The 16,977-nt window shown below is 46.4% G+C and overlaps 2 protein-coding genes across 2 annotated transcripts in view; one reads left to right on the forward strand and one right to left on the reverse strand.

Moving 5' to 3' along the window:
• immp2l (inner mitochondrial membrane peptidase subunit 2) overlaps positions 1-16,977 on the forward strand; it is a 108,070-nt gene that overhangs the window by 79,259 nt on the left and 11,834 nt on the right. The window lies entirely within an intron of this gene.
• Positions 6,366-9,365, reverse strand: lrrn3a (leucine rich repeat neuronal 3a). Its single transcript, XM_030426282.1, has one exon. The coding sequence runs from the start codon at positions 8,979-8,981 to the stop codon at positions 6,876-6,878; it is 2,106 nt and encodes a 701-aa protein (XP_030282142.1). The 5' UTR covers positions 8,982-9,365; the 3' UTR covers positions 6,366-6,875.

Consider the following 16,977-nt stretch of genomic DNA (forward strand, 5'->3'; position numbering starts at 1 on the left):
CAGTCTGTCGCTGCCTCGTCTGTTTCATCCCTCAAACACATCGCAGCGCCGTTAACGGGAACCGTTCTGCAGCCGAGGAGTTTCTGAGTTTCCATCATGAAGCGGCTGCTGTAACTCCTCTCACGCTGCTGAAGGAGAAGTAAAGCCGATCCAGAACCTCCAGGCCTGAAGCCGCCGCTACAAAGAGCCCATTGAGTCGGCTCATTAATGCTCAACCTTAAAGGCAACGACTGGTAGGAGAAAACATTCCAGCGTGTGGGAATCCTTCCCTGCAGCAAATCTTGGTGGATCATGTGGAAATTGTCACTTTGAATCAGGATACTGTAACTGAACATATTCACCCAACCAACCAACCAAACAACCAACCAGCCAACCAGCCGACCAATCAGCCGCTGCCCTGCGAGACGCCACAGTTCAGTGAATGATCTTGTGAAGTGACCGATGAAGCTGCACAGAGATATCATTCAGTTTCAGAGTTTATCAGATCAAAATCAGGGCTGCAACTACATATGTCCGTTGACATTATAACACATTTTCATTGGTGATTATCTGTTGATGATTCACTCGATTGATCGATTGGTTGTTTGGTCAAGAAAATCCCTGAATCAGTGTTTCCCGAAGCCCAAGATGACGTCCACAAATGTCTTGTTTTGTCCACGACCCAAAGATTTTTAATTACTGTCACAGAGGACAAAAGAAACCAGAGAACATCAACATTTAACAAACTGGAATCAAATCATTTTGACTCTTTATCTTAAGAAGTTACACAGAACTGATTCATCGATTATGGAAATAGTTGGAGATTTATATAATAGTTGAGAAACATCAATCAATCAATCAATCATTAAACTGTGATGTCAAGACAATTTATTGTTTTAAGTGAATTAAATTTGATTCAATCAAACAAGTATTTGCAGTTGAAAGTGCTCGATGTCAAAAGAAAGAAGTAAAGAAAGAAAGAGAAATAAAAGAACGAGGTTAGAGGATGAAACATGGAGGAAGAAGAGAAAATACCAGAGATGATTTCACAACATTTGTACCTTTTAACTCTCAACGACGACTCAGCCGACAGTGGCTGACGACGCCTGTAGTTATAAAATGATTGATAACTCTGATCTTTTCTTTATGCTTTGAAGTCTCGTGTGAAGCAGATTTTCAGTGATGTCACGCATCTTGTTTGGGCATTCAGGGCCTCCGTAGTGACGTGATGACACCATCATGTTCATTAAGGAACCTCGTGGTTTGTTCTTGTCTTGTCTTGTCCTTTCTATTTACTCTCTGAATGTTTTTGGACACATCTACATGGTCAGTGAATGAAATGTAGGATTACACATGAACACAGAGGATGATATAATGATGCAACTTGGTTTGTAAAATCAGATGGAGACAAAAACTCAAAGAGAAGTCCAAAACAACAACCAGGAGCCTTTTTTAATAAAAACAAACAACAAAAACGAAACTTCCTGAGGATCTTTCAAAGTTTACAGTTAAATAAGAAATAAACTGACTGCCGTGTTTTAAGAAATTCAGGTGATTTTATCCATTCTGAGACAACACAGGTGTAAAACTGTGACTTTAAATGAACCAGACAAGTTCTCCAGGATCAGATGCTGTAGTGAACATGAAGCTGATCGCTGGAGGAGGCGAAGAAAAACAATCAGATACAGAAGAGCCCTGAAACACTGCACAGGTAACAGGCGCTGAAACGCTGCACAGGTAACAGGCGCTGAAACGCTGCACAGGTAACAGGCGCTGAAACGCTGCACAGGTAACAGGTGCTGAAACGCTGCACAGGTAACAGGTGCTGAAACACTGCACAGGTAACAGGTGCTGAAACGCTGCACAGGTAACAGGTGCTGAAACGCTGCACAGGTAACAGGTGCTGAAACGCTGCACAGGTAACAGGTGCTGAAACGCTGCACAGGTAACAGGTGCTGAAACGCTGCACAGGTAACAGGCGCTGAAACGCTGCACAGGTAACAGGGCTGAAACGCTGCACAGGTAACAGGCTGCTGAAACGCTGCACAGGTAACAGGCGCTGAAACGCTGCACAGGGTAACAGGTGCTGAAACGCTGCACAGGTAACAGGTGCTGAAACGCTGCACAGGTAACAGGCGCTGAAACGCTGCACAGGTAACAGGCGCTGAAACGCTGCACAGGTAACAGGCGCTGAAACGCTGCACAGGTAACAGGCGCTGAAACGCTGCACAGGTAACAGGCGCTGAAACGCTGCACAGGTAACAGGCGCTGAAACACTGCACAGGTAACAGGCGCTGAAACACTGCACAGGTAACAGGCGCTGAAACACTGCACAGGTAACAGGCGCTGAAACACTGCACAGGTAACAGGCGCTGAAACACTGCACAGGTAACAGGTGCTGAAACACTCAGATATATAAACCTTCCTCTGTTTGCTCAACGGTTCCTTCACTACTCAGCGAGTGCAGCGGTGAGACATACAGAGTGAAGCACTTCTAACACTCAAATATGGAGGAAGAGAAGAAGAACCTTTTAATTGCAGTGTGAACACCTCAAACATGAGTTACTGTCCTGGAATAAATGAGTTATTTTCCGCCTGTTAAGAGAAGTGACTGATGACGGCGATAATCAAAAATGGCTCGTTAATTCTCCCAATCTGGCCTCAGATATCATCCTTCAGGTTCGGAGCAGATCAAATCTGTTACCTTGTCATGCTGGTTATTAACGAGCAGGCGTGTTTGTGCGAAGAAAATCATCAGTGAGTTAATCACGGCTGCAGCCGAGCTACGCCCACCTGTGATTGGCTGCTGCTGAAGGACGCCGGGATTCAACAACAAACTCCCACATCGTGACGGCCGCCGTCTTTATTAACGTCGTCCGTTCTGTTGAGCAGCGGCTCGTTTACCGCCGGGGGCTCGTGATGAATGGAGGTGAGGGTGAGGATGTTAGCTGTGTATCAGTTATCAGAGCTGGAAACACAGTTCTGGACCGCCGTGTGGTTCTGTGGTGTCAGCAGAACCGCCGGTGGACTCCTGGTAAAATGAGATCAGACTGAAATAAGTCATGTGGTGGATTATTATCCAGGAGCCACTGTGGAGGTGTGTCTGTGGAGGTGTGGAGGTGTGTCTGTGGAGGTGTGGAGGTGTGTTGTGGAGGTGTGTCTGTGGAGGTGTGGAGGTGTGTCTGTGGAGGTGTGTCTGTGGAGGTGTGGAGGTGTGAGGTGTGTCTGTGGAGGTGTGTCTGTGAGGTGGATGTTTCTGTGGAGGGGTGGGTGTGGAGGTGTGTCTGTGGAGGTGTGTCTGTGGAGGTGTGGAGGTGTGTCTGTGGAGGTGTGGAGGTGTGGAGGGTGTGTCTGTGGAGGTGTTGCTTGAGGTGTGGAGGTGTGTCGGTGGAGGTGTGTCTGTGGAGGTGTGTGTCTGTGAGGGGTTCTGTGGAGGTGTGGAGGTGTGTCTGTGGAGGTGTGTCTGTGGAGGTGTGTCTGTGGAGGTGTGGAGGTGTGTCTGTGGAGGTGTGTCTGTGGAGGTGTGTCTGTGGAGGTGTGTCTGTGGAGGTGTGGAGGTGTGTCTGTGGAGGTGTGTCTGTGGAGGTGTGGAGGTGTTTCGTGGAGGGGTGTCTGTGGAGGTGTGGAGGTGTGTCTGTGGAGGTGTGGAGGTGTGTCTGTGGAGGTGTGGAGGTGTGTCTGTGGAGGTGTGTCTGTGGAGGTGTGGAGGTGTGTCTGTGGAGGTGTGGAGGTGTGTCTGTGGGGTGTGGAGGTGTGTCTGTGGAGGTGTGGAGGTGTGTCTGTGGAGGTGTGGAGGTGTGTCTGTGGAGGTGTGGAGGTGTGTCTGTGGAGGTGTGTCTGTGGAGGTGTGTCTGTGGAGGTGTGTCTGTGGAGGTGTGTCTGTGGAGGTGTGGAGGTGTGTCTGTGGAGGTGTGGAGGTGTGTCTGTGGAGGTGTGGAGGTGTGTCTGTGGAGGTGTGTCTGTGGAGGTGTGGAGGTGTGTCTGTGGAGGTGTGTCTGTGGAGGTGTGGAGGTGTGGAGGTGTGTCTGTGGAGGTGTGTCTGTGGAGGTGTGGAGGTGTGTCTGTGGAGGTGTGTCTGTGGAGGTGTGTCTGTGGAGGTGTGGAGGTGTGTCTGTGGAGGTGTGGAGGTGTGGAGGTGTGTCTGTGGAGGTGTGGAGGTGTGTCTGTGGAGGTGTGGAGGTGTGTCTGTGGAGGTGTTGGTGTTGGTGTTCTGGTGCCATGAATGTGTCTTTTGGACCTGGACATGGAGCACTGCTCAGTCCAGACTGTTGGATAGATCCGTACATTCATGATCCCCAGAGGATGACTACATTTGTGACTAAATTTCACTTTGGTTACTGAACGATGGCGTTCCCATCAGCCTCAGCTGCACCATGTGCTAATGCTGAACAGCACCATGTTAGCATCGTCTTTAGCATGTTTCAACAACAACCAAAACCAAAACCAGTCCTAAACTTCTTCACAGAACTTTCTTTTTCTTTTATTCACACTGATGGTCTTCATCACTTTTCTAGGTCATATAGAGGAACCAGTGTCTGTTTCATAACCTGGTAAAAAATCTTTTTAGCACATTTACAATGTTTCATCTCGAGTTCTGATAATCAAAAACAAACTTTAAATCTCAACTTTGTCCAACTTACAGTCTGATTTCCTTCGATATAAACACTGTGTGCTCAGTGAGAGCCACTCTGTTGTTCTGTCTGCTGTTCATTTAATGTCTGCATAATCAGAAATTAAATTACATTATGAAAATACTGAGCACGTTCATGCTCTCCAGAAGATGAACCTCCATTTTAAAACATCATGAACATTGCAGCACACTCATTTAACATTTTTTGCAGAGATTTAACAAAACTTATAGCAGTTTTCCACCAGAACCTGTTTTCTGATGTTCCTCTACCCTTAGGACACTCTTTACATGTTCAGTCCAGCTGCTGTTTAAGTCTTTAAGAGCGGTTAAATTGTCAGGATGTTGATTTTTCAGTGCTGTGAGTTTGATAACCGTGTGAGGGTTTGTGCTGTGAGTTTGTGTGGAGTCCTGACGGGGCAGATTTGACTCCTGGTTTCAATTTCACTGTGTGGATTTAATTTAACCTTGCAGTTGGTGTGGATGCTGCGTGGAAATCCATTCCTGTTGGAGACATTCCCTCTGGATCTGCCACAACACATCGTGTGTGCGCCCTCAGCACTGAGCAATTACTCACTTGGAGGAGCGGGTGTTTTTTTGGTGGGGGGTTATGTATCGGCATTTATTTTCATTTTTGACAGAGTTTAGAAACGAATCAGATGCTCCTATTTTTATTTTGTTTTGCCGCGAGGATTACACATTGACATATCGCTCGCTGCTCTCAGCGGGGATGAACCGCAGTTGAACCCGGCAGCACAGGTGAGGAGGCGCAGGAAAATGAAAAGCCTCTAAAGCGAGCTGTCATCTTCTTTATATAATCCGTCCTTTCCCATGCAGCTGCTCTCCTAAACACCCAGAATACTCTCGGCCGTACAGTTCTGAAGAGGCAGACTCTCCGCTGAACCCGGCCTGGTTATCTTTTACAGGAGAGCACATCAGTAACATCAGCCCTGCGAGGCGTCAGGCGCTGTCGTACTCTGTCCTGAAACTACTTTGTCCTGGTTTTGTGCTCCATTTGTCTCCCTCTGCTCTCGCAGCTCGATGCGAGGCGCTTAACAAACGAGCCCAATAGTTGCTGAGCTGTTCGTGCGACGGCGGCGGTGTCTCTCCAGGGTCACACGGGGAAGGGGATGGCTTGGGCGCCGCGTTCTTGCTGACCTGTTCACTACCTGCCTCTAATGGGTCATATTTTAGCTCCTGTGGCGGTGACAAATGGCCGCGCTCTAAAAGCCCTGTCCAAGGTGCTGAAACTCGGTTGATCTATGACTGAGTCTCGCTGATAAATGCCTCCCATCAGTTTGCGCGTGACGCCGATTCATCACCTGGCTGAGGTTTGTGTTGGGAATCCATATTGGATTTTTAATGAAAGAGAATATAATGCAATTCAAAGTCAATGGGTTTGCCAATGTCCTCGCTTACACACACACACACACACACACACCCATTAAGGTACGTACACACATCCCTACACACACACACACACAGAGAAGAAACCTGCGTGTGGCTCGTTGTGCTGTTTGAGATTGCTTTGCATTTCCCTAACAGAGTTAGAGCGTCCGTCTTGAAGGGCAGCTGCTGTAATTGTGTTTGTCCGCAGCGGATCTCACACTTCTGCCGCCGTGTGACTCCGACAGCGACACAACAAGATTTATGAACCTCATCCGCACAAATTAATGTCGTGCATTTCTTCTCCGTGTGTTCGTGGCAGCAGACGTATGTTTTCGTTGCGGGAAATAAATTGTAGTTATAAGACACCACACAGTTTTAATGAAAAATGTATTTGTTCATAAAATTGTTTACATTATAGTCGGTTTTATTGACCACTAGACTAACAAGGTTTTTTTCTGCCGTTATAAACTATCTTCGCTTGGCAGCATTTAATGTAACACAGCAAGGAAAAAATGCTATTTGCAGACATCAAAGCCGTCTCAACAAGGTATTTAAGACAGAATAGTTCCTGTGCTGTGCTTTAATCTGGTTGCACTGCATGAATGACCAGTAGCCATGTAGATTATAGTCAAGGTATCTGCCTGATTAAGCTCGTTATAATGACACAAGTTGGAAATACAAAATCGTCTCTGCTTTTAGCCGGTTACATAAATGTGTATGAACTTTTCCCTCCGACGCCACCTCAGGGTTGGTGTTACCCTCCGCTGCAAAATGTCCCGTCAAAAGTTGTGAAAAGAGGGCAAGAAAATCACCTTGTCCAGTGTCCATCACTCTTCATCCCCACTTAATCCCAAAGTGCTTTTACAGACAAGGACGTTTCTTACATGGAGTCGTCCTGTAAGTCTATTACAGTCGCCCTCACCTTGACTCCAGACACACCGAATTCCAGGAAAGAATAAGAGGAGGAGGAATGAGAGCTAGGAATCAGCATGGCTTCAGCCGGCACTGCTATCAGTTTCCTGTAAAACACCTGGCTGTACAGAGACGTATAGATGACGGAGCACGCCACAGCAACCACAATAAAAAACACTGCACAAGAAGCCATCACCAGGCTGTCCCAGTTCTCAGTTTTCCCCCTCGGGGCCGCTGCCTCCTTTGTGGTCACGTTGACACAGTCCCTGCTGTATCCAGGTTGTGCTGCAGTGACCTCAACACAGACCTGGTAGCGAGTGGAGGGCTTCAGCTGTTTGATGCGATACTCTTTGACATCAGCAGGAAGCCGGGCTCTGAATGGCATCAAGAGGCGCCTGCTGTCGGATAATATTGACCAATTTAGTTGTGATACCAAACCACCTGTGCTCTCCCAGGAAACCATGACCGAATGAGTCTGGACAGATGTGATATATACATGTAAAGGTTGCTTTGAAGGCTGGGAAATGTATCCGTCCACCGCAACCATCACAGACTTCAGGTCCGCCCCGACAAGATTGTGGGCGATGCAGGTGTACGAGCCCGCTTCCTGCTCCGAGGCGTCGTAGATGTCAAAGGTTCCCTCGGGGTGCATGTAGTACTTATCAGACACACTTCCAGGTAGGACCCTGTCACCCGACGGTGCCACCCAGTAGATCTCTGGCTCTGGTTCTCCAAACGCCCGGCAATGCAGTGACACAGAGCTGCCTTTCACGACTTCAACCCGACCCGGGAGGCTCCCAGGTGAGATGAGAGGAAGGCAGATCTCTGTCATCTCCCTGAAATGCACCTGTCGGACGTGCTGGCCTTGGTACTCTGGCGGCTCCACACAGAACAAGGAGTCGGGCTCCATGAAGCGAATGGTGGTCCTGTTCATGTTGATCCAGCGGATGACACAGTCACAGCGGATGGGGTTGCTGTGCAGACTGACCTCCCGCAGGTTGGGCAGGGAGTCCACGGTGCTGCTGTGGAGCGCGCTCAGAGCGTTGCTGTTCAGCATCAGAGTCTCCAGCCGGGGGAGCTTGTGGAAGGCTCTGGGGTGAATGTAGGACAGCCTGGGATTGTTGGTGGCCTCGATTTTCGTCAACTCTGGCAGGTTGTTCAGGGAGAAGCTGTCGATGGATATGAGCTCAGGCATGCTGTTGATACCAAGCTCCTTGAGATGCATCATGTCCATGAAGTCGCCTCTCTGGATCCTCTCAATGGGGTTTTTATTCAGGTCCAGAAACTTCAGGTTCTGGACTCTCATCAGCGCAGCTCGGGGCACTCGAGTGAGCAAGTTGTCAAAAAATGAGATGCTCTCTAAATTCTCCAGGCCTACGAGAGCATTGTCTGGAATTTCCGTCAAATTAATCTTGGCGAGCACGAGGCTTCGGAGGTTCGCCAGCGGTTTGAAGTTCATGTCTGACAGCTCGAGGATCGGGTTTTCTCCCAGCATCAATATCTCCAGGTTGGGGAGATGCTGGAACCACTGGCTGTTGATGCTTGTCAATCGATTTGAATTGAGATGGAGCCTCATCAGCCGGCTCAGGCCCTGGAAGGCTGCGGGGCTAATGGAGAAAATCAGGTTGTGGTTGACGTAAAACTCCTGGAGATTGGGCAGCGAAGCGAGGCAGCTGTCAGAGAGCTCCTGAATCCAGTTCTCCTCCATGTGGAGTGACAGCAGCTGGGGGAGAGACCCCAGACAAACATCGCTCACAGAGGAAATGTTATTCTGAGACAAGTCAATTTCAGTGATGTTGGTCAAGTAATCCAAAGTTTTCTCCACATTAACGATGTTGTTTGTCTGCAGCAGCAGTACCTGTGTTTCTGAGGGGAGTCTCTCCGGCAGCGCTGACAGACCCAAGTCATTACAGTCCACTGTGGCTGCCTCGGTGTAAACAGAGCTCGGTGAGAACCAGGGTCGTATCTCACAGCGGCACAATGCAGGGCAGTGAGCGCCCCCCTCAGAGGCCAGGACAAAAGCAGCCAGAGACAGCTCAGCCAGGAAGCAAGCCACAACTGCTGTCTCCTTCATCTTGGCCCCGTATTCCCTTCAGCCAGTAATTGGCCCTTATGGAGTCAGCTGTTAGCACTGTTAACTTCACAAATAAAAGCTCATTTGTTACTGCAGGAAGACAGAGTGGATTTCTGCTGACGCCTGGTCCCTGAAGCTTTGGCCCTGTTGTCTTCCAGCTTTTGGCAAAGAGAGGCAACCTTTCAGTTCAGTCCGTGCCAGGTTGTCATGCACGCTGCGATATGTCAAGGTCGATGTATCCTTCAGGGAGCGGCGCGTCGCAGCAGAGGGGCGGTTGAGGAATGCTCTGGCTCCGGCTGGGGACGAATCACTCTGCCTTCCATCATTATTATCCTCCGTCGCTGTCACCGGTGTCAGTTTCCATCTGGGGAGAAAGGAGAGAAAAAAGGCCAATAAAACACGGTGCTGCTGAGATATGAACCCATATTGACATTTAGGAATATTGAGACTTATTAAGTCTTTTCAGCCTCATTTGATTTTATTGCTTTCCCCGCACCGTCAGAATTGTAAGTTACGATTAACTTGACCCTGCGTATATTATTTGACAGGTTTGAAACCAGAAAGGGTACTTGTGAATCTCATTGTATGGCTGAAGGGCGAGAGGACTCTGGCACACGGGCCGATGTTTTCTTTTTTTCGGTCAAAGCAGTAAAATAAAAGTGTCCTAGAAAAGTTGGAGCTCTGAGATGATGCTCAAAAGTACATTAATTCAAGAGGCACAACATCGTAAGTCCCATTTTTTTTTTTTTCCCACCACGTCGTAATTAACAGAGCCTCAGCACCCCCGAACCTCTCTTCTGTTGTGAACAACGCACCTGCACACACTTATCAAATCACCCACACAAAATAACAAGCAGGCAGTTTGCCGCAGCTGATGCACTCAACCTCAAGGAGTTGTAGATCCACCAAAAATATCTGTCGAATGAGCTCGCCGCGGGTCTTGTGCTGCGACTGCTCAGCAGCTTTTTGCATAATTCATAAGGCACTGAATCAATGTTGTTGGTACAGGTGACAGGGCTACGGCGGGCTTTGCCTATGTCGACTGCACATATTGATGTTTTGATTAATTTGTGACCTTGAGTGCAGAAGCCACCGCTGAGTGTGCGACAGTAGATGAAGCTGTCGGTAAAGTCTGGAGCAGCCGGCTGCTGATGAGGACGAGCTATGACACTTCATGCATACATTAGCTTGTTTATGGCGGTCTCTGTGTACAGGATTGCAAAAACAGATTGAGTTCGTCTCGCTTTATTCCCCCTCTCACTCCCTCTCTCAAAGCTGAGCAGCAACTAAAGCACTTTTACTTAACGACATTGTCCTCGTGACAGGTTGGACCCAACATTTTCCTCCCAGAACTTTCACTGGTACTTTATTTAATACTTTACTTTAGAAGTAAGACCGTGTATATTTACCTATTATCTGTTTCTGCATTTTTGAGCCCGTTCAGCTGAGTGTGTCTAACATTTAGCAGCTGTTTGAACACACTGTTTACACTGATCTCACATTTACACTCCATTTATGAAAGAAGACAAGATTTTGTGCAGAAAGTCACCAGACTCCCTTAACAAATGTCAGTTTAGTGAGTTGTTGAGTTGGAGACACTTTATAAACTCTGTCTCTGACTCATTCTGCATTATTTGGACCTTCTTGTAAAGTCATTAAATGTTCTACATGAACTTCTTTCTGTCTTTGAGTAGAAACATGGAGTCTGTTTGTCTCAGTGATGGACGAAGTGTAGAGTCAACACTATCTTCAATAATTGACTTAAACAGCTTCTTTGATTTGTATCAAATGTGACTTAAATTGAAGGGAACAGTTTATTTGTCAAGGAGTAATTTTCAGCTGTGGATTATATTTATATATTTGGCACTTTTTGTATTTTCAGCAGCTCGTGTAACTCTTGAGTACTTTCATTGCTCTCTCTTTCTCTATCTGTCCATAATGGACCCAGCAGTGTTACAGGATTGCATTACCCACAATGCTTCAGCCATGGAGTGACATCACTGGAGGCAATTTGTCAGATTTCATGCAGCTTCTTCTGGAGCCACAAAAAGCTTCATACTACTTTTTTTACATATGCAGTTTTACTCCCCAACACCTGTAAACACAGTGTAATGTTTAAGATCCAGAGTCTGACTCACTGGATGTTGGCTGTTGGTATGAACCTATCACCCTATTGATATCTACATGTACAACAACAACAACCTCCGAGCTGACACCTGCACTCTGACAGTGGCAGTTTACCTGAACACCATCGTGGTCATGAACTTAAACAAGCTAGCAGCTCTCAGAGTGTTCATCAGACTGAAAGAAGGTGCTGCGAGATCTTTCTCCAGCACTGAAGCTCTGACTGCAGCATGTCGGATCAGAGAAGACTCACGAGTTGTTTTGTCATTTAGTTTAAAGGACTTGTTTGCAGGAAGCTGTCCTCCCATCATCACCCATTTTTAGTAAATCCACTTTTCTCCCTTGTTTATTTTTAATCATCTGTCATTTCGAATGCAAGACTTGTTTCTGAGCGTCCTCCAACAGGGACCCAGCTTTCTTCTTACGCTAACAATATGAATACTTCCACCATCTCCCTCTCTCCCTCCTCTCTCCTCTCTTCCTCTCCTTCCCTCTCTCCCTCCTCTCTCCTCTCTCCCTCTCTCTCCCCTCTACCTCTCTCCCCCTCTCTCCCCTCTCTCTCTCTCTTTCAGCCATCTGTGTGAAACATCACACTCAGTTACATCCAAGCTGCTCTGCGACAACAATGTTAGAACAAATCAATCTGCCTTTAATGCGCCGAACTCTTCATTCAGTCAATACATAATCAGACGACAATGTACTGTACAGTTTGTGTGTTTTATTTCACGTGTTGTCTCTCTGACGTGGCTCGCCTCCATCTGCACTCTCTCCTCGGCCGTCTTTGTTTTTGCTCTTATGCAACTCATTAAAACCCCTGCAGGCATCCGTCTCCATCGCCCAGAGAGAAAGAGGAGCGAAGCTGCTGTACTGTATCCATCGCCCAGAGAGAGAGAGGAGCGAAGCTGCTGTACTGTATCCATCGCCCAGAGAGGGAGAGGAGCGAAGCTGCTGTACTGTATCCATCGTTACAGTGTTATGTAAATGCTTCTCCACAGAGATGGAAACAACACATTTATGTACAGTATTTAGGTAACAACAAAAACAACCTATATGCTAATGAAGCGAGCGTGGTGTGCATGTTAAATGGAGCGTTTAATGCCGGATGTTTTCTCTTCTGATTGGAGAGAGTGCTCTCAGGAGATGCTGCCGTGCACTAATTTAATTTCTCCTGTTTACTTCCGCGACGCTCGCACACTCATTTCCCTCTTATTACTTAACAATATGAGCCTGCAGTGACTTCCACACACACACACACACACACACACACACACACACAACACACACTATGGAGATCAGAGTGGTGGCTGACTTTCATGATGCTAAATATAGAGTTGGCGTTATGGGTGTTATGTGGGGAAAGAATAGCAACATGTGGTGACGGTTTACTTAAAAGACGATTTCATGTAAATGAGAAACAGATCGTTATCTAAAGGAGACGATGACGGCGTCTCCTGGCAGACTGCAGGAAACAAATGTAGCTTAATTGGTGGCAGCGATTCAAAAGCAGAGCAGCAGGAGGAACAAAGTGTGCTGAGAGACGTCAGTAGTTTCACTCGTGTTCGTTCAACTCCTGTCATCCAACTCGTCCTCGCAGCTCAGATACGACGACCCTCAGAATGACAAATATCAAACTTCAAAAAACTTCTATTAAAGCTCGTACAAAGAGTTTTTAACTGGTTATGAAACAATTTAATACCGAAGCCTCTATATGAGGAGCAAACAAGAGAAAGTAGTAGAAAGTATTTCCATTAGGTTTTCATTGTGAGTTGAAAGTTGGCCAGTTAACAAGAAGCAGGATGAGATTTTTCTTCAGCTGATTTTATTTTCTACAGTATGTTTTGTGGCTCTGACGGTGGAAACACTTTTGTCCAAAGACGCCTCTAAAATCAACAGAAAATCAAAGTTAATAGCAGCAGCTTTAAATTCATAAGACCAGCTTTGCCCAAAATCCTTTTTTAGTTATAATTTTTTTAAATTTGGACCTCAGAGAGAAATGTCATCATGTTGCTGATTGTTTGTATATTCTCAGCCTCACCGACATCGTCTTTTGGATGTTTTCATTAGAAAAGTTGTTGCAGAAAGTTTACAGTCGTCGAACTTTCTGCTGTCCTGTGCAGCAGCTCTGTATTCTCTCTGAGTCGCTCTGTTACAGCTCCTGTCTCTTTAAAGCCCCGCCTCCTGAATATCCAGTCTCTTCTGATTGGTCAGCTCTTACACGCCTGAGCCAGCACTGCAAACAACAACAGAGCAGCTCTGCCAAATCAATTCTTTAATGCCGAAATAGCCTCAAGGCATTTATAATGTGAGAGATGGTGACTTAACAGCATAATTGAAGGTGAGACTACTGACGAGGCGTTTAAGGCGCAGGGTTTTATGTGGGAGAGAAAAGCTTCTCTTGATTTGGACTTTGAACTTTTGAACTTGCACTCAACAATATAACCAGAGCATCTAGTTTGAGTCCAAACTGTCCAAAAGTTATTTTAAAGCTCACAGGATCATTGCAGAGCTCGACTCATCACGTATCTGCGTCTCTCTGGACGTCCTGAGCTCCATCAGCACCACACACCGCTGTGTGTTCCTGTAAGGTGACGACCTCAGAGGTCCAGAGGTTGTAGGTGTGGCCGCGGTGTTCGCTCACATCACACACACCAGTGCAGCACACAGAGCGAACCTCCTGCTGCTGATAAAAGTATTCAGTAATGTATTATACCAGCTGCTACAGACCTCAGAGCAGCGCTGTTCCTCCCGTCAGACTGCCGGCCTGAGCACTTTTTTAAGTGCTGAGTATTGACATCCTGTGGCTGGATTAAAGCAGCACGAATGTAAAATATTTATGTGTTTCTTATACAGCAGAGAGAGAGAGAGAGAGAGGCCGAGGGCCGGAGCGCTGCCGTCCTAATGTGGCAGACGTCTCATAAAGTGGTCCCATTCCAACATGTTTTATTCAGCGCTCACTGATACTCAGGGCGGCACGCGGCCGGCTGCCATCACTCTGCACGCTGATGAAGACTCAGACGCAGCCTCTGGACTCATTTTCATGCTTTTATTGTAACTGATGGATCATAAATGAAGAAAGTTTTTCACCTGATGGGGCGTAATGTTCGTAAAGATCCCACAAAATGATCATTAACTCTTTAAAGGAACAGTTCAACCAACAATGTAAGCTCAGTCATCGTCTCCTCGTGTCGTACTCCAGCTGACATTTTGTACAAATTAGATAAACAGAATGTAACGTGGCGATTGGTCCTTTAAAGAGCAGATGAACATTTCCTCATTAACCTGCTGTGGACTCGTGCATGCAGACAGTGTTGATCTTGTTTGTCTGCCTCCACGACAACCTAATAAAGAAAAATGAGGTTTAAAGAACTCAACAGCAGCGTCTCTTCTCAAAAACAACCTGTCCTGTTGGAATCCTGCGTCGCTGTGAATGATCATTTAAACTTGTACTGACAGTGAAACAGTGGCTGCAGCTGCTCACAGTCCCGTCTGTGGATCTACACCGAGGATATTTATATTAATCCTGTAAGGTTTTTAATGCTGTGAGATCTGAAAGCTCTCTGCACGATCACCAACGCATCGAGGTGTCTCTCACTTTAAACAGGGAGATAAAGACAAGGACAAAGAAAGAAAGAAAGAAAGGAGGAGAAAATCCTGTTTTCTACATGCATGAATCCAGCTGGTGCTTCCTGAGCACCCACTACTGAAGACAAATGGAATAAATGAACAAATCTGACATATTTATAGATTGAGATTTGCTGTGAGAGAATCCAAACATTAGCCGGTAGATCAGATAGATAACGGTATGTGTGTTTTCAGACAGAACATGCTTCAGTCTGTAATTAACACTCAGAAGTGTCTGACCTTTCTTCTGTATGGATGTCTTGTTCCTGCCTCTCCTCCCTGCAGACAGACGCTGTAACGACCATCAGATTCTCTCTAATGTTTATTAGCCGCTGACTTTTTTCCCTCACAGTCAGCTGGAAATCTCAGTTTGACCGCAGACAGCGTGCCGCCGTCCTTCAGCCTAGTTTAAGAAGCGCGTTTGAGCAACATGCCGCACTCCCAGCAGCTCGGCGTTTGCAGTCCTGACCCGTCATCTCACACCTCTGACCTCCTGTTGGCCAGAGAAAACTGGATTTTCTCTGCGTGCTATCAGCAGAGGAGGAAGAGCAAAAATGAGCTTTTACCTCCTGAAGGACATCTCACGCAGCAGATCTCAACTTCAAACCAATTTATTTCTAAAGCGTTATCAAAGCTGCTGCAGACAAGATTTTGATGTAAAAATCCATCCGTTTTATCTGCCGAGCGTCGGCACCGGCCCGGCCCGCCTTTGTCCAATTTAGTTTCTGCTGTCACAATCTGCCTGCAGCCGGTCCAGTTAATGTTCTGCACACCTCGGAGTCATTCAGCGTTCGGTCATGTGTTCGTGTCGCAGGCTGCGTACCACACTGACAGTTCTATGAACGTGTCGTATCACAGTCGTAGTCCATGTTTGGAGGTGGAGGTGGAGTTACAGACGAGACGTATCGTTGTGTTTCAACATTTGTACGCGTCAAACCACCAGATGTCTTCAAGAGACGTCACAACGGTTTCCAGGAGCGAGCAATTTCAAAACACGATGTTGTCGTCATGCTGACCACGCATGATTTTATGCCACGCAAAGTAAAAGTTCTGACTTATTGTGAGAAACGAACCGTGCAAACATTCATTCTGGTTGATTGAGTCATAATCTGTTATTTTCTGCATCTCAGCCCTAAAACCAAAGCTTCACCACAGCTGCAGTAAACCAGACGACAGCTAAACGCTCAGCTGTAATCTGTGTTTATGTTTTTGACTTATATTCAATCCAACACGTGTCAGTTTGGGTCGTCCGTACTGTAAATAACTCCTCAAACATTCGTCTTCCTCGACCTTCTGTCGCTGCCAACGTGTTGATCGCAGCCTGATTTACAGGAAGCGATGTGCTGATTAAAAAGAGAACGAGATGGAGCGAACAGAGTCATCAGCAGAGGAGGATTATTTCCTCCACCTGCTCCTGCTGAGAGCTACAGTAAATCTGCAGTTCATAAGAGTCTCAGCAGGAGTCTGAATGTGGCGCTGACGTGGAGGCAGATGGTTTTCATCTCTGCATCAACATAACTGTGTACTTAAAGCGTGAGAGGGAGGCAGGAGCCCAGCGGACCGGAGGAGGCGAGTATGTACTCCTAAAGATGTGACCGAGTCTCCTGGTTGTGATGAAATTAACTCTAAAACGCTCTCAGAGACAGTTTGAGCTCCTCGAGGACGTGAACCTACAGAACGAGTCGTGTTGCTGTGAATAGATTCTGTCACGTTACGTAACGGAAGAACAAACAGTTTTAATATATTCTGATAAATATCTTGATATTTTAAAGTTAATCAGTTTAATATTTGGTCTCTAAAACATCAACAGTGAATAAAATAGAAAACGTCGTCTTTTAATAAACATTTAAAAACACAAAATAGCTCAGAACAGCTTGTCTGGCAAAACCTGAGTCTCCAGAAGCCCCTGAGAACCCAAATTAATTTGAAAAGATGTTATTTATTCCCTCGACATACAAGCATGCTAACGCTGTTAGCTCAGCAGCAACAGTGAAGGTTTGATTTGATGAAAGGTGAAAACGTCTTTCCAGATCAGTTGGATGGTGTTCAGCAGAATCCTGCCGCTCTGTCTCACTGTGAAGCTCCAGAACTGTTCTGTGGAACATAAACGACCTGCTAATGTCCAATCATCTTAAAACGGACGAGTTTATGATGTTATTATTAACGGTGTCATATTAATGTTAATAAGCATCTTATAAAGGCCTGAAAACACTTTTTACACCAGAACACCGCAAAGATATCAACATTAATA

The sequence above is a fragment of the Sparus aurata genome, chromosome 8, assembly GCF_900880675.1.
Source record: "Sparus aurata chromosome 8, fSpaAur1.1, whole genome shotgun sequence".
NCBI lineage: Eukaryota > Metazoa > Chordata > Actinopteri > Spariformes > Sparidae > Sparus > Sparus aurata.